This window comes from Chlorocebus sabaeus, chromosome 10, assembly GCF_047675955.1.
Source record: "Chlorocebus sabaeus isolate Y175 chromosome 10, mChlSab1.0.hap1, whole genome shotgun sequence".
Classification (NCBI taxonomy): Eukaryota; Metazoa; Chordata; class Mammalia; order Primates; family Cercopithecidae; genus Chlorocebus; species Chlorocebus sabaeus.
Window position 1 is genome coordinate 103,617,525 of NC_132913.1, and position 18,204 is coordinate 103,635,728.

At 39.5% G+C, this 18,204-nt stretch overlaps 1 protein-coding gene across 1 annotated transcript in view; it reads left to right on the top strand.

Annotated features, from left to right (window-relative positions):
- Nucleotides 1-18,204, top strand: part of XRCC5 (X-ray repair cross complementing 5) — a 96,258-nt gene that overhangs the window by 50,223 nt on the left and 27,831 nt on the right. The window contains exons 15-16 of the mRNA XM_007966202.3: nt 1,886-1,979; nt 3,790-3,859. Coding sequence (XP_007964393.3) covers nt 1,886-1,979; nt 3,790-3,859 — 164 coding nt within the window. The remainder of the gene's footprint in view (nt 1-1,885; nt 1,980-3,789; nt 3,860-18,204) is intronic.

An 18,204-nucleotide genomic window follows, 5' to 3' on the forward strand; every position in this document is an offset into this window, starting at 1 on the left:
GTTAATTGAAATGACTGGCTCTGACCTTTTTTTTTTTTAAATATACTCAACTTCTAATAGAATTTCATCCTACCTTGGATTTCTGCTTTTTTTCTTTCATTTTTTCCATGAAGGCTTTGTTTATTTTTTATTCTATTTGCAAGAAAAGAGTTCTGGGTGACTTATGCCTTGTAATGTTTCCTGGTTCCCACCCTTCTGTCTTCTACTTAGCTCTTGTCTACTTCTCAAAGGGAAAACGTTTAGTGGTGAATGGGAAAGATGCCAGATAGTGAAAGTTTTAATTCATGGATGTATGGCTGTGATGATTACTTTAGTTGTTTTACCTACCTCTAAGAGGAAATTCATTATTGAAATTGAGGAAGCCCATGTATGTTTTATTTATTCTTTGCTTCATTTTATGTTTAAAATTTATTTTTGCTTCATTTTTAAAATGACTTCATTTTCAAGCCTCATTGTCTGAAGGTTGGGGCTTTGAGCAAAAAAACACATTTAGAATACTAGTCTTGAAAATTGCTGAGAAATTTTAACTGTTCTCATAATAAAATGATAAGTAAATGAAATATTGCATACAATAATTAGCTTAATTTAGCTATTTCACAAATGCTTATTTTAAAACATTTTGTACGTGATAAATATATGCAGTTTTTATTTGTTAAAATAAATGAATTTTTAAAATTTCTAGATCTTGGTTACTAATTTCTCTTATCATTTAGCCATTTCTGATGGCTGCTTTTGTCCCATATTGCATCTTCATTTCTTTATGTTCAGCAGCTTAAGGCAGATTACAGGCAGTCTTTGGATTTGATTTTCTTCTCTTTTGCAATTAACTTGACCTCCTCTTGACTTTTAAGACAGGCTGTTGAAGCCAGTATGTTACTTGAGGCAAGATGTTTGATACACTTTTCCTTAGCATACAGATGCTATTGGACTGTTAGCATATTGCACAAAACACAGGTTTATAAAAGAAAAAATTGAAAGTTTTTGGGGAAGTGTTTTTTTATAGTTTATGACTTCTTTAAGAGGGAAAGCTCTTGCATAGTTAATTAAGGATTGTCTAGTAAGTTTTGACAATTGTAAACAAGCTTATAAAGCTCTAACATACATGATGGAGAACATGGGTTGTTAGACACAAAGGTCTTCTGTGTACATGGAAAGCTAATAGCTGTCAATTCTGAGACAGGAACTAGAAAATAATATCTGAAGAGTAGATGGATTTCTTTTTTTTTTTTTTTTTTTTTTTTTGAGACGGAGTCTCACTCTGTTGCCCAGGCTGGAGTGCCCTGGCCGGATCTCAGCTCACTGCAAGCTCCGCCTTCCCGGGTTCATGCCATTCTCCTGCCTCAGCCTCCGGAGTAGCTGGGACTACAGGCGCCCACCACCTCGCCTGGCTCATTTTTTGTATTTTTAGTAGAGACAGGGTTTCACCGTGTTAGCCAGGATGGTCTTGATCTCCTGACCTCGTGATCCTCCCGTCTCGGCCTCCCAAAGTGCTGGGATTACAGGCTTGAGCCACCGCGCCCGGCCTGAGTAAATGGATTTCTTACTTAAATGTTAAATTTCCGTTATCTGTGCTTGCAGTTTCATCTTTTGCAAGGACCTTCTGATGTCATTGCTTAATTCTGATTCTCATACTGCTGTGAAACAAAGCCAGGGCTGCCTCAAGTTAGGCCCTTAGGAGCCCGGTGACTGGGAAAGGGAGGCAGCTTTCGTTTGTAAGAGGACTACATGTAGCTATTGTTTTTCTTTTCCTCTTTTTTTTTTCCTTTATTTAATTTAATTAATTTATTTATTTATTTGGTGCTTGGAAAGTAAGTTTCACAATAGCAATCTGGTTTTGTATTGTTTGTTCTGTTTTAAGAGAATTTTTTTTTTTTTTCTTTTCTAGCCATGAAGATGGACCTACCGCTAAAAAATTAAAGACTGAGCAAGGGGGTGCCCACTTCAGCGTCTCCAGTCTGGCTGAAGGCAGTGTCACTTCTGTAAGCAAAGCTTTTCAAGTGTGCTTCCCCCTTTGCAGGAAGGTTGGGGCTTGAGGAAGAGTCCATCAATTTTTGTTAGTCTGTTCTTATCACTTTCAAATAAGATCATGATCACTTTCTCTGGTCCTTGCTCTATAGAAGCCATAAAGACCCATTCCATACTTCTTTAAGTAATTATTATCATGAATTGCCTATAGAATTATCTATATGACATAAGGTATATAGAGCTCTTTATAATCTATAGAACATGGAACATCTCAGTGTTGAGATTTTGCTGTTGGCATTATTTTGCAGCTTTTCAGCTAGTCAAAATAATAGGATAAGTGGGGGTTAGTGGTATGAGCCTTAATCTTCAAGTACATACAATTTAAGTTAGTGTAACTTTCCTATTTTCTAACATACAACTTTAGAATAGGATTCACAAGTTTAGGATTTCCCCAAGAAAGTATCCTTTGATACATGAGATTTTTATTTAATGAGAAATTTTTTGGAACTTGAAAATACTACCTTATTTTATTTACTTATTTATTTTTATATCTTGCTCAGCCAGGAGGAAGAATATTTTAATTTTAGAAATAGATTGTCACTGTCACCCAAGCTGGAGTACAGTAGTGTGATTTTAGCTCACTGCTGCCTTGAACTCCTGGGCTCAAGTGATCCTCCTGCCTTAGCCTCTTGTGTAGCTAGGACTAAGGGCACATGCCACCACACCCAGCTATTTTTCATAGAGGTGGATCTCAGTATGTTACTCTTGGGCTCAAGCAATCCGCCCGCTTCAGCCTTCCGAAGCACTGGGATTATAGGCATGAGTCACTGCACCCGGCCAAATAGTGCCTTCTTTTAAGCAGTATTAGTGTGAATCAACAGAACTTAAAAATTGGCCAATAACTTTTTAACAAAATATACTAGGAAGGATAGTCAGGGAATAAAGGGCATGCCTTTATTCTCACCTCAAACAGAAACTAAGAAAAATTGAATGTGTGAAAAAAATTTTTTTAAATTTTCTTTAGATTTCATTTAGATATTTTATATATAATAGTAAAGGAAAAAGTCATGATCTTGTTCTGAGAGCTTTTCTGCTTCCAATACCCTAGCAAACTGGAAGCTTTAGTATATTTTGGAACCCCATCGTTTTCTTTCTTATGAGCTGAGTGGTTCTTCGGCCCTGTGAGGGGTTGGGGCCAGCAGATGAAAAACAGAGGTATAATCAAAGTTCCATATAATATGGCAGGGTTTCGTCTTTCAAACTTCCTCACCCAGCACTGCAGTACATCTTTGTACATAATCTGCTTTTACTTTCTGAGGACGGGTTCAACCTGGATATGCTTGTATATTCTACCAAAACTTCAGTGCCAAAGGGTCAGCAGCAGTCCTACTAATGGGCACTTCGGTGAATCAGGCATTAAGCTGTATTTCTCATGTTATCTTAGTGGGGCAAGTATATTCGAAACCGACCCCACACTGCAGAATCCTCCACTTTCTAATTGGTTGGGTGACAGGATATACAGGTAGTCTGTGCTACACAAAGCCTTCCAGCTGGGCTGGCTGGTGGCTTGAGCTGTAATACTTTTCCGACCCCTCTGGAAAGAAATCAGCTTGCATAAAGCAAGGTGAGTGAAAGCACAGAGGGCAGCTGTTGGACCACTGAAATCTGCCGGCCCTAGAAATGAATATGAATAGAAAAGGCCTTCTGTTTGTCTTTGGTTTTATTTTATAAGAACACACTTACTACGTTAAGCCATCCTGTATTGCCTGGGGTACTGCTAAAAAGAAATAACCTGTAGGTTTATCATCTGTTGGTATATTCTAGGTTGGAAGTGTGAATCCTGCTGAAAACTTCCGTGTTCTAGTGAAACAGAAGAAGGCCAGCTTTGAGGAAGGTGAGTGGTTGGCTTTGCATTTAGGAGAAGCTGTTTAGTTAAGCTAACTGATTTAAAGTCTAGATTAAGAACTGTAGCCTTTTGTTGTAACACTTTAGCATTTTTCTTTACTGGCGGATCTTTGTGGTTTCCCTTGTTAGGGAGCTCACTGAGGCAACATTATGAGCACATGAAAGTGAACTCAGCACAGATTTTCCCAAAAAGGAACTAACTTGTAGGTCTCTGTACTAAAAAACTTTGGGCCAACACCTTGGCGCTTATAGCTCCACGTCATTGAAGTTTTTTAGGATTTTGTGGTGAGCTATAAGTAAAACACTTTTATCTCACATCTTCCTATTTTATTTTCTTTCTTTTTTTTTTTTTTTGAGACGGAGTTTCTCTCTTGTTGCCCAGGCTGGAGTGCGATGGCGCGATCTCGGCATACCGCAACCTCCACCTCCCAGGTTCAAGCAATTCTCCTACCTCAGCCTCCCGAGTAGCTGGGATTACAGGCGTGTGCCACCATGCCCGGCTAATTTTGTTTAGACGGGGTTTCTTCATGTTGGTCAGGCTGGTCTTGAACTCCCAACCTCAGGTGATCTGTCTGCCTCATCCTCCCAAAGTGCTGGGATAACAGGCGTGAACCAACATGCCCGGCCACATCTTCCTATTTTTGGAGACACGTAATTCTTGTTCCAGTCCTAGGAGTTTGTGGCCCTTTTATAGTAGACCCAGAAAGACCTTGATGCTACCCTAAGTTTAATCCTTCTCAAAATGACTACATGGTCACTTTTCCTTATCAGATAGTACCTAGAATCTCATTTAGGCTGTGGCTAACATAAAAATAGCTTTCAGGGATGCACAGAGGGCCTGGGACTAACATTCATTCACTTGATTGCATTCAGGTTTCTGTTCATTTACCCTTTAAATGATGGCAGCTGGCAGTTAATCCTGCAGCTTTATGTATAAACTATTATATTCATTATTGCTGGTCCAAATCTGGCCTGTCTGCGAGCTGACTTCTATGTATGTGAGTGTTCATATTTGTTCATGTGTGTATAGAACTTTCTCTTCCAACATCCTGCCAGAGGCAGGGGAATTACTTTTTTTTTTAGTGACAGGGTCTCGCTCTGTCACCCAGGCTGGAGTGCAGTGGCAGGATCATACACTGTAATGTTGGACCTCTGGGCTCAAGTGATCCTTCCTCCTCACCTCCTGAGTAGCCAGGACTAAAGGCGTGTATCACTATGCCTGGCTAATTTTTAAATTTTTTGTAGAGATGGGGTCTCACTATGTTGCTCAGTCTGGTTTAGAACTCCTAGCCTCAAGTGATCTTCCCACTTAAGCCTCCCAAAGCTCTGAGATTACATGTGTAAGTCACCATGCCTGGCCAAAAATTACTTCTTTTTCTTTTTCTTTTTTTTGGGGAGACAGAGTCTTGCTCTGTTGCCCAGACTGGAGTGTAGTGGTGAGATCTCAACTCACTGCAACCTTCACCCTGGGTTCAAGCAATTCTCATGCCTCAGCCTCCCGAGTAGCTGGAACTACAGGTACATACCACCATGCCTGGCTAATTTTTGTATTTTTAGCAGAGATGGGGTTTCGTTATGTTGGCCAGGCTGGTCTCAGACTCTTGACCTCAACTGATCTGCCCACCTTGGCCTCCCAAAGTGGTGGGATCACAGGCATGAGCCACTGTGCCTGGCCCAAAAATGAGAGTTAAATGCCTAGAAGCACTACTGCCTCTAGTAGGTCTAATGTACCTTACTACTTAGAGTCTAGGAATCCTGGCAAGATCCCCAGATCTACTGTGCTGTTGCCCAGAGGCAAGCATGAGCAGCTGAACCTCAGAGAGAGCTTACAGTCTACCAGGCTAAATCCTGTCAGCAGGAATGCCAAAGGCCAAACCCATGAGAATCTCCAGAGGAAGAACAGCTTCGTTATCATAGTAATCTGCAGTCTCTTAAGTGGGGTGTATATGTTTTCGGTTTTGAGATGGAAGAAGAGCTTTTTGTCCTGCTAAAAGTTGCCATATAGGAGAAAAACTTTGAGTTTTAGCACAAAACAAAATCTCATGTAAACAGAAGGAGATCTAAAGTTCTAAGTGACAGTTTTCTTGTACTGGTGAAAACAGTACTTCAGAATTTCTCTCTTTAATGTATTGAAGTGCTCAAGAGACTTTCACGTATTATACCTGTTGTCTGTTCAGCTGTATATTGTTACAGGGTGTTTGGAAAGGGCCAGAGATGCTACTGTGACAAGTCAATGAACTCTTGTTTATCAAGACTATTGTGTTTTTGAAGGAAAATTGAGACTTTCCTGTCTTTCAGTTGTATGTCGTCAATTACCTCAGCCAAAGTCCAAGGTCCCCCGTTTGGAAGTGATTAGACTCTGGTTGGTGTAGGTATGGTCTTTTCAGGGACTGAATCTAGCTGTCATCACCATTATATGGCAGCCACTAGCGGTTTCATATTTACTATGTTAAAGGCATTGTGCTAGCACTTTATTATGTTATTTTAATTACCCTGCGTTAGCAGTTCTGCAAAATCTTGTGAAGAAATGAAGAAAATGTTAGAGCTTTAACAGCTTTTGCCAGAATTTTTGAGAGGATTGCTTTACTTGGGAAAATAACTTTGATAAGTGCTTAGGGTAGAGAATGAGTCCCCATCCTCAAACTTGGTTGGCCAGTCCGTAGGCTTCAGAGGAAAGGGAAGCTCCTCAGCATCATATAAGTAACTGGAGCTAGTTTAGGAGAGGAGGGACTTAGAAGAAGAGAAAGAGGCAGGGAGACAAAGTGGGTGAATTTACGCACAGTCACGGCCTTCTACGATACGTTTCAAACTCACGACCACAAATTACTCAGTGTCAATAAAACTCTGGAAATGCCAGGTTTAAGTGCTGTATTTGGGGAAACTGGCAGTTTGCATTGTTTCATGCAGAGCAGAGAAAGCACTTGAGCACACACGAGGCCAGAGTCTGAAAAGACCAGGAGAGAGTCAGTTCCTGAGAATCTACTCACATCTTAGGAAAATATGTCTTACCCCTGGCCACGGGATTGGGGATTCACAGCAGTCTCGTGAAAATAGCAAGGGCAAGTGGGCCCTGGATAGCATGTAAGTTACAATTAGTAACAGTATCAATTATCTCCATTTTACTGATGGATAAACTGTAAAACTGGAGAAGATGCATTTTCCCCAAAGATCACAGGAATTCAAACACATGTCTCTTTCAAATACTGGATTTTTTACTTAGCCATACTGTTTATTTTGATTCCTAATGCCTTCCTTTCCTACGCTTTTTAAACAACATTTTAAGGTCATGTATCTGAAACCTTGTGCCTACTGATAGTACTTTTGATGAATAGACTGTCCTTTTATATTGAATGTGACTTTGAGACCCAGCATGTTGCTAGTATTTCAACAAAGATGTCCCTCTGACCTCCGTCTAAGACATGGTAAATCAGAGCCCTCTAGTGATGTCACAAAACCAGACTCTCCACAGAGCTGTTGGAACATGGGACTACTTCTTAGCAACTAGTTCTCCTCGTGGTTCTAACTTGGCTTCCCTTTTATCCCTTCTGCCGTTCTTGGTGCCAGCTCCAGAAATTCTGTTTCTTTATTAATGTCCTGTTCTTTGTTTTGGGCATCTTGTTTGTTTGTTCTTCCGCTAGGGCATCTTTTTACTAAGGCCCTTTATAAGCAGAGACTCACTTCTCTTGCAGGCCCCAAGTGTTCTCCCTCCCTAGTAGTGATCTTCTTTTAGAGAGATTTCTGTCCAGAGTCGGGAGACAGGAATCCCTTCCCCTTTTCTCCAGTAAATTTATTTTTTAAAATTCAGGTGTCAAAAGGGTGATCAGCGATAGATAGATAGTAAGATTGTTTGACCCTTAGGTAGAACTTGGCTGTTTTACCTATCATTATAAATTAAAATATGGGCATAGTTACTTTTCTCAGGCCTAATAGTAGCATAGTCAGACTGAGGGTCTTGTGATTCTCTCCCCGACATCAGCAGTCGACATTTTTCTATAGTAGGCAGCTGCACGTTTTCTTAACTTCTGGTTTTCAGTGTGAGGGATGTATCTTGTTCTAAGCTTACTGGCACAGAGGAGAGAACCAGTGCCCTGAACCCCAGGAAGCATGTTCTTTCTGGCTGCCCTTTTCCCAGCCCCTTTCCTCCATTCTCCCTACCCATCACCACAGTGTTAGAATAGAAAACAATTTTTTTTCTCTTTTCCTTTTTTGTGAGAGGGTCTCACTCTGTCGGCCAGACTGGAGTGCAGTAGCATGATCACGGCTCACTGCAGCTTCAACCTCCTGGGCTCAAGTGATTCTACCACCTCAGCCCCCCGACCAAGTACCTGGAGCTGCAGGTGCATACTACCACACCAGGCTAATTTTTGTAGTTTTTGTAGAGATGAGGTTTCGCCATGTTACCCAAGCTGGTTCTGAACTCATGAGCTCAAGCGATCCGCCTGCCTTGGTCTCCCAAAGTACTGGGATTACAGGTGTGAGCCACCAAGCCCAGCTCAGAAAAAATTTTGACCACAGCTGTATATATAATAATCATCTATCAGTTGTGAAAGTAGGGTTGTTTCCCTACATACACTATTCATAAGCACATCATGCCATCATCTGGGATTTGTTATCTGTAGTTGTGGGTTTCACAGAGTCTCCAGGGGCTCTTTACATTGAGTTTATCCACTTGTTTGGACATCTTCCACCCAGCTAATCAACAGAGCTGCTAAGGAGGAATGCCATGGTTTTCAACTCCTTGCCCTTTCCCAACTTAGGAAGAATGCTAAAATAAAGTAATAAAATGTCAAAAGATAGACAGCAGGTTCGAGAAGGAAAAGCCACATTACTTCTTTCCTCCAGACAATTCCTGTGTGATTATGTCTGAATTTGTAAATTCCCACTGAGTATGGGAGATCATGTAAAATAGCTTCAGTGTTCTTGGTGTGTCAAAAACAGGTTTTGTGAGGACCTTAAGAGCCAGAAAGGATGGATATATGGGGACAGATAAAAGGATGGAATGTAACTTAACTTTATAATGAGATGATTCTCTCTTTCAGGGACCTTGATTTTTCACTGAGATTGTAGGTTCTGTATTAGGCTTGCGTGTAGTGACAGGGTGGCAGAGCTCCATGTTACCAAATTGAATTCACACGAGCATAACTGGTTTAAAAAAAAGTCTGTCAAGAGAAGACCTAAGTAGAAATAGTACAGGCCCCAAACAGCCTTAACATTTGACTTAGGTATAAGAGAGCAGTAATATGTACTTGTCCATTTGATTAGAAGGTGATCAGTTCATTTTTTTTTCCCCCTTTCACTTTATTTGGATTACATCTCATCCTAGAGTCTTTTTGCCTTTGTTCTCCAACCTTCTTTAATCTCACTTATCAGAAACAGCTTTTCATTTTTAAAAGGTATTTCCTAAAATTCACTTTTCCAAGCAATTTCAGCACTAGATAGAATATGGTACAATTAGTAATAATATATTCATCAAAGCCAGAGAGTTTTCAGTGTTGTTTTTGTATGGTATAGCACTATGCCATTTGCATAGCTGTTTACTTACATACATTATGTGATTTTCTGCCAGGAGTCAAACCCTAAACCATAAACCCTAGAGAATTGTGATCTAGCAGAAATCTCTCTCGTGTTGGTGTGGGTTTGTGGGGGTGGGGGTGTGTGTGTGATTTTTTTTTTTTAATTGATCCTGATTTATGTAATCTTGGGTATGAATTATATAATCAATTATACTCTGCCCAGATAGATAAGAAGATAAAAATATGGCGTTTTTCTACACAGCGCTGGTAAATTTATGAAAAATCAGCTCTTTCAAATACCTTGAGCATCTTAAAAGGAAAGATACTAAATACATACAGTCACTAAAATTTTAAACATCTTTAGCCCTATACAAGTTTTTTTCTTAAAGAATTTGACATACTTTTTTTAGTCCTGTCTCCAAATAGCATTGATACATCTAGTCTTGAGAAATTCATGATTTAGGATTCTAGAGGTTTAGTCTGTACTTTGTATTTTTATTAAATATCTCACTTGTTTTTCACTGGTTTTCTTCTTGACTCATTTTAAGTTGTTCAACCTCAGAACTTGATGATCCAGGCTTATTTTATGCTTCATTTATCAAGACAAGTGGTCTCATTGTAACACAAAAATCAGTCTGGAATTGTAGAGAATACCTGCTGAAAGGGTGTGTTATCTGACATAGTAATTATGCACCATTGGCCTTTAAAGTGTTGTTCATCTTCCATGTGGGCGGCCTGAGGCCCAGAGTAGTTAGGATGACTTTTCACAGATAATTGCAAATATGTGGAAGACTCTGGATCAAATTCCAGAGAGCCAATTCTCAGCCTCTGTGGCTTAAACCTTTTTACTGGTTGTGTATATTTTATTGGATGGCACGGCACCACCCTGAAGTTTACATCTTAATATAATGAAACTCGGCAGCCAAATAATTTAAATGTAATCATTGAAATAAAGATGAAAAGAAAAAACACAAAAACAAAAAACACATGACATGGAAACTAAAGACCATTATACACACATAATACTTTTAAGTATTTTCATTTTTCAGCAACTCTTCCTAAAAGGCTTTCATCTATTCTTACCCAGCTTTTAAAATCCTTTTAAGTTTCTGTCAATCTGTATCAGAATATCCTTGATTACAGGATATAGCTCTTGTAAAATGTAGCGTGGCTATCCATTAAGAAAGAGAAATGTCTGGTACCATAAAAATGAAAGCATGTTTGCTGTAGTTACATTCTGTTAACTGAAAAAAATCACAAGATCTATAAATTTAGAAAAAGAGAGCTTTATTTCTTATAAAGGGTTACAGCTTGCAAGGTGGAAATAGCAAGGCCAAGTGGACCCTAGATCGCATGCAAGTTACAGTAAGTATTAATATCCCCATTTTACTGATGGATAAACTAAAATTGGAGGAGACAGTTTTCCCCAAAGACCACATAGGAATTCAAACACATGTCTCTTTCAAATACTGGATTTTTTACTTAGCCATACTATCTCTTTTGATTTCTAATGCCTTCTTTTCCTACACTTTTTAAAACAACATTATAGGGTCATGTATCTGAAACCTTGTGCCTATTGATAGGACATTTGATGAAAGACTGGGAAAGGCTAGTCCTAGTGTATTCAAAGGCTGGGAAACATAGCTTCCAGCCAAAGCCCAGAGACAGGCACTATGAAGGAGGGTTTGGGGTAAGAGCATTATTGCTGACCTGATTGACTATACATATTCAACAGGTTATAGGAGGAGCTATGAATATTCATGAAGGTGGTCCTGATGCATGAGTATTAAACATGCATGTTACATAAGACCCATGTTCATCTTACAGGGAAGACTTGACATTTAAATACTACAATTAGACCTTGTACATCAAAAGGTCTTTTCAGGACACAGCACACAAATGGGCCATCTTTGTAAAACCCACTAGAACCAGTCCATGGTTGGTGGTCTTCTTATCAGGATAAAGTTACCAAAATCACTCTCTTGTCCAATCAAAGCTGTAGTTACGGCTGGTGGAACCAGAGTTCAGAAAATCAGCGTCTGGTAGAGCTGCAAATTGTTTTGAAAACAATATTACTTATCCCAAGGCCAGTACTTTTTTAGCTGCTGAAGAAAAAGAAAAACCTTTTGGCAGTTAGAACATAGTTTATTCTTTAAATGTAGGGCCGTGACTTAATGCTCGCCTGGCATGGCCTTAGGTCCTGTTTACTACACAATTGGTTATCTCAGTCTTATAATACCTACTTTAACATTAATGCTGGAAGGTTGTGTCTAAACTGCAAAAAGGAGGGGTATAATGAGATGCACCTGGCCGGGCGCAGTGGCTCACACCTGTAATCCCAGCACTTTGGGAGACTAATGCAGGCGGATCACAAGGTCAAGAGATTGAGACTATCATGGCTAACATGGTGAAATGCCGTCTCTACTAAAAAAAAAAAAAAAAATTAGCTGGGCATGGTGGCGTGCACCTGTAGCCCGGGAGGCAGAGGTTGCAGTGAGCCGAGATCGTGCCACTGCACTCCAGCCTGGCGACAAAGCAAGATTGTGTCAAAAAAAGAAAGAAAGAAAAAAATGCAACCTGCCCCCTTGTCGTGTCATGGCCAGAAACTCAGTTAAGGTTTTCGGGGGTCCACTTTGTCAAGAGGGGTCCATTTGGTCAGTGGAGAGCTTGGGATTTTTAGTTTACATTTCTGTGAGCACCTGAATTTCTTCCTGAGAGTTTTTTTTTAAAAGTCTTTATGAAATATATGACAGTGTCCTGTTTTCTCCTAGTGTTTTGTTTTCTCGTGCTACATAGGAAAGTTGCTTCCCTTAAATGTGCTGAGTAATTTTTCTCTTTTTATATTAAAAATGGAAAGGATAATTTCCCATCTGGCTGAAAATGTGGAATTCATGAAGGCTTTCTCAGCATCAGAACTAGATGAGCCCAGAGTCCATTCAAGCCTTTGTTTAATATACTAAACCACTCCTGGTACGAATCTTTTATGAAGGAGAGAGATTGAGAGAGAGAGACACTTAAACCATGAGGTATCAAAACAACTCACTGTCACAAGAACAGCAAGGGAGAAGTCCTCTGCCATGATTCATTCACCTCCTGCCAGATTCCTCCTCTAATTCGATATGAGATTTGGGTGGGACACAAATCCGAACCATATCACTTCAGCTTGCATCAGTGACTTGGGCCATCAGTGCAACAAGGCAGGTGCTCGCAGTTGGTTCTGATGGAAACGCAGAACTCTTGAGTGCTTAGGAGAAAGGGCATCCAGCTTGCTGTTAGAGTTCACCCTTGCGGTAAGTGCTAATGAGTATGATTTGTGAGGCAGAGTAGTTCAAGTACTTATTCATGGCAATTTGATTCTTTCTTCCCACCTCCTATAGATTCTGCAGTTCTTCCTTCCATGGTAGATCATTGTCATATAGGGTGTTGCACTTGGTTCTCTTTGAACTGGGCTGTCTTCAAGATTGCTCCATAAGCCCAGCTGGTTGAAAAAGGAAACTGATTTCAGATTGTGCTGATGTGCAAACTGCTTTAATCAATGACTTCAGGTGGTCTTTGGGGAAAATTGTCTCCTCCAATTTTAGTGGCAAACAACAGAAACTCTTAACCAATTAAGATATTTAGGAAAAGATGTTAGGCTTTTGTTAAAATAGTCACTAATCAACTGAAATGTGTTAAGAGGAGCCAAGAAACAGCTAAGAGTTCCACTTAAATGTAATAAAAGTGTTTGGGTCCTCCCCTTTCAAATTGCATGCCCAAGGCAAAAAATATGCTGACACAGAAAGAAGTGGCAAGTGTAATTTGGTACAGTTAGCCTGTCAGATCCATGCGTGTCCACATAAAACCTAGAAAAATGTCATGCTTGCTGCTTTGGCCAGAAAAGGGAAGGGAGTTTAATTCCTTTGTAGAACAGTTTCAGCAGGGCTGGAGAATATTACCAGCTTAGATGTTTTTGGAAATTGGAGAAAATTTAACTTGTTTTTAGAGGTTCCTTATGGACAGTTGGAGAAAAATCTTCAGTTAATAGTTATAATTAAAGGTCCGTTTTCATTTTCCTCTGTCAGATTAAACTACTGAAATCTGTAGTTATCTGTTCATGTCTCTCAGTGGTAATGAGGCTCAGCCATAACACTCAGGATAATTACTGTATTTCATTGGTAGCCGTTGAAGTCAGAGGAGCCATTGCTCATATAAGAACTACTTTTTTACAATTCCCTTGCTCTTGGAATCCGATAGTGTTTTCTTGGGACATTGAGAGTAACTTATGCTAAGTTTTCATACTTATTCTGTGATAGAAACATCTAGTTTCTCTCTTCTGTCTGTGGTAAATCTCTACAAGTCTCCTAAATTGCACTTATTAATTCTACTTTTTAAGATAGCTTTATTGAAGTAAAATTTTCTACTGTAAAATATACTGGTAAGTATAATTTGATGATCTTTTGTAAATTATAGAATTGTAAAATTATCGCCACAGTTCAAAGAACATTTCTCTCACACCCAAAAATCCCTGGAACCTGTTCATAGTCAGTTTGGGTTGGGAGTGCACACAGGTGGGGGGAGGTTGCAAGGTGATGCCGGCCTACATGACTTGTTCTGATAATCTTGAGTTACTGCCCCATCTGTTGAATGGGCTGGCGCCATCTTGGGCTTGACCAGTTAGTTGTAAATTAGCTGCAGCCTTCAAGTAATCACCTGGTGGTGGAACATTCTACAGATACCTGGATTGTCTCTGGGACTTCTAAGCAAACATAATTAGACAAGCTAACAATGCAAGGGAGTGTCTGGTGGAAGGGAGGAGAGTAAAGGTTGTTATTTCGTAACTAAAAAGTTAATACAAAGAGCCTAAGAAGGAAAAGTTTAAGAAAAAAGGACTAAAAAAATAGAGTACTTGGATACACTCCAAGTTTGTTCTTTTCTAAAAATATTTTAACTACTCTATGTCATTTGCATTTCCCATGTAAACTTTAGCATCAGCTTTTCTTTTCTTTTTTTGAGACAAAGTCTCACTCTGTCTCCCAGGCTGGAGTGCAGTGGTATGATCCTGCCTCACTGTAGCCTCCGCCTCCCGGGTTCAAGTGATTCTCGTGCCTCAGCCTCCTGAGTAGGTGGGATTACAGGCATGAGCCACTATGCCTGGCTAATTTTTGTATTTTTTAAGTAGAGACGGAGTTTCGCTGTGTTGACCAGGCTGGTCGAGCTCTGACCTGAGGTGATCCACCTGCCTTGACCTCCAAGTTTTGGGATTACAGGCGTGAGCTGCCGTGCCCAGCCCAGCTTTTCAATTTACATGAAAAAGCCCACTGGTATTTTGATAGGGATTTTATTAAGCCTATAGAAGAATTAAGGGAAAATTGCCATTTTAATAATACTGAGTTATCCATGAACATGGAATAGTTATTTATTTAGCTCTTTTTCTCCATAATGTTTTATAGTTTTTAGTGTACAAGCCGTACACCTCTTTTATTAAATTTATTGCCAAGTATTCTTTTTGATGATGTTGTAAATGGAATTGTTTTTTAATTTTATTTTTGGATTGTTTGTTGCTGGTATATATAAATGAAATTATTTATTTGTTTATTGATCTTATAGCTTGCAACCTTATTAAACTTATTAGTTCTTGTGGTTTTTTAAAATATACTTCTTAGGATTCTCTACATACAGGATCATGTCTGCAAATACAGAAGGCTTTACTTCTTTTTTAACTTCTTTGTTTTTCTTTTCTTTTCTTTTTAATTATCATGCTGGCTGGAACTTCCGGCACAGTGTTGAATAGAAATAAACGTGAACATCCTTGCCCTGTTCCTGATCTTAAGGAAAAAACTGTGTCTTTCACTATTAGTATGATGGTGGTTGTAAGTTTTACCCAGATTTCCTTTGTCAGCTTGAGAAAGTTTCCTTCTATTTCTAATTGGTTGAAAGTTTTTATTATGACTGGATGTTGGGTTTTGTTAGGTGCATTTTTGCCTCTGTTGAGATGACTGTGATTTTTATTCTTCTGCCAATACATTAATTGACTTACAGTTGCTAAATCAACCTTGCTTTCCAAGTGTAAAATCCAGTCATTCTAAAAAATCCTTTTTATATATACTGAATTCATTTAGCTAATGCTGCAGTTTGAATAATGTCCCCCAAAGTTGATGTGTTGTAAAGTTAATCCCCATTCTAACAGTGCTGAGAGGTGGGATCTTTAAGAAGTGATTACATCGTGGAGGCGTCATTCTCATGGAAGGATTCAGGCCCTTATCACCAGAGTGGGTTAGTTATAAAAAGGATGAGTTCGGCCTCATTTCTTCTCTGTCTCTGGCTTGCTTCTACCTTCTGATGTGGGGTGACCACCTCCAGCTGCTGGTGCCATGATCTTAGACTTCCCAGCCTCCAGAACTGTGAGCCAAATAAATATCTGTTCTTTATAAATTACCCAGTCTTGGGTATTCTGTTACAGCAGCACAAAATAGACTAAGACAGCTTATATTTTGTTGGGATATTGTTTGTAGTTTTCTTGTTTTGTGTGATGTCTTTGTCTGGCTTTGGTGACAGGAAAATACTGGGCTCATAATGAGTTAGGAAGTTTCCTTCTCTTCAAGATTTCTATTGTTTATTCTTTACATATTTCATATAATTTACCAGTGAAGCCATCTGAGTTCTTTGTGGGGAGCTTTTGTTTTGTTTTGTTTTTTGAATTTTGAGATTGTTTCATTTGAAGGTCACCTTAATGCTCTTAAATTCACAAATATGCTAATTTAAATACCAAATCCTGTGTATCTAAAACATACATTGCAAACATACAAATATCTCTTCTCTTCACGTGTCAGTGCCCATTCATGTCATAGTTTGGAAATGGGGACAGTAGATTCCCCTTAAGCTGCAAGTCAGCATATGTTTCTTTATAATTAACTTTAGCAAAATTTATACAAAATAGTAATTAACAATAATCTTCTTTACTTGTTAATTCAAAAGAAAATACCTTCAAGACTGCATTTTGTTAAGGTTTCTGTACTAAAATATAGAAAAACTACACAAATATTGAAAAGTTTTAAATTCCTTAATTTTTTTGTTCCTGGTATCACTACCACAATTTACAGGGCAATATACTTGATGTAATGAAGAAGAAACAGACAAAACTACAACAGATAAAAGAACTCCGGAATATACATGTAATTGACACTATATTGCATTCATTAATAGCTGCACTTTTGCAAACTGGCTATGACAGTCCTGCACAAGAAGGGATTTCTGTTTAAGCTGCAATAACTTTTCTGACTATGGATCATCATTCCTTCTGCGGCAGATTTTTATAGTTCCTCTAATGCATTTGGGATGACTATCTCAAATAACCTGTAACTTTTCTGACAACTCCTTGTTCTTTCTCCTGCTAAGAAATGTAACCCCTCTCTGCTGTTTTTGGAACCTTCTGTTACCATATCTATCACGTCTACCACCAGATCCATAACCACCACAACAGGAACTACCCAAGCTTCTTCCACCAAAACTGCACCCTTTAATGGGTTCATAATGTGATGGTTTTTGTCTACTAAAATTTCCAGAATCATTATAGTTCCCACCACCACAATAGTTGCCACTGCCAAAATTTCGTCCTTCGTTGTAACCATCATATCCTTCACCACTATCACCATACCCGCCATCGTGGTTTTCATATCTTGGTCCACAGTCTCCATAGCCCCCACTACTGCTGTAGGCAGGCCCACCACCATTGTTGCCACCCTCACCTCCACATCCATTATATCCACCAATACATCCTCTATAACCACCTCTGCTGCCACCACCTTTACCTCCACCACCAGAGCCTCCTCTTCCACCAAAGTTTCCACCACAGCCAAAATTACTTGCACCACTTCCAGAGTTTCCTCCGCAACCCATAAAGTTGTCAGATCCACCTCCGTCACCCCTGTGATCCGGCAGACTGCATCTCTTGTTTAGAAAGGGCCCTTTTCACTTTACAGTTGTGCTTGTTAATAGTATGGTGTTTCCAAACAACAGTTTTATCAATTGTATCATGATCATCAAAGGTTAAAGGTGTACATTCTTTTTCCACTCTGCCTGTCATCCATAACTTGTATGGTTTCAGTCTTGCTATAGTTTTCAGAGTAGTTTCTCAAACTGTATCTTCTTTAATACTACCAACAAAAATTTTCTTCACTGTCAGATGGGCACTGGGCTTTACAGAATCCTCTCTAGAAACAACTGTCTTTGGTTCCACTCCACACTCATCAACCTTGTGTGGTCAAGCACACATTGCTATATCCACCTCTTCAACACAAGAGTAAGCCACAAAACCAAAGCCCCTGGAATGTTTGCTTGGGGGTTCTCTCATTACCACACAAATCTGTGAGCGTACTGCCTTTCTCAGAATGTTCTCTTAACCCATCTGTAGTTTTAAAACTCAGACCACCGATAAACAGTTTTCTCAACCGTGCTGGGTTCGTTTGGATCATGGCCTCCCTCCTCTTGGTGGCAGCAGCAGTGACAATGGCCAGAGCCAGCCTAGGGGCGACCGGGTAGTGGTTTTACCTGCATTTTAAGACTAGACTTGCCTCCTCCAACTCAAGTTCAGTATGGAACTGTGAGGAAGAGGTTGTGGGAAGCTTTTTATTACTAATTCAATTTTTTTTTCCTTTTTTTTTTTTGGATATGGGATCTCACTCTGTTGCCTAGGCTGGAGTGCAGTGGCATGATCTTGGCTCACTGCAACCTCCGTTTCCCGGGTTCAAGCCATTCTCCTGCCTCAGCCTCCCAAGCAGCTGGGATGACAGGTGCCCGCCACCACACCCAGCGAATTTTTGTATTTTTGGTGGAGACGGGATTT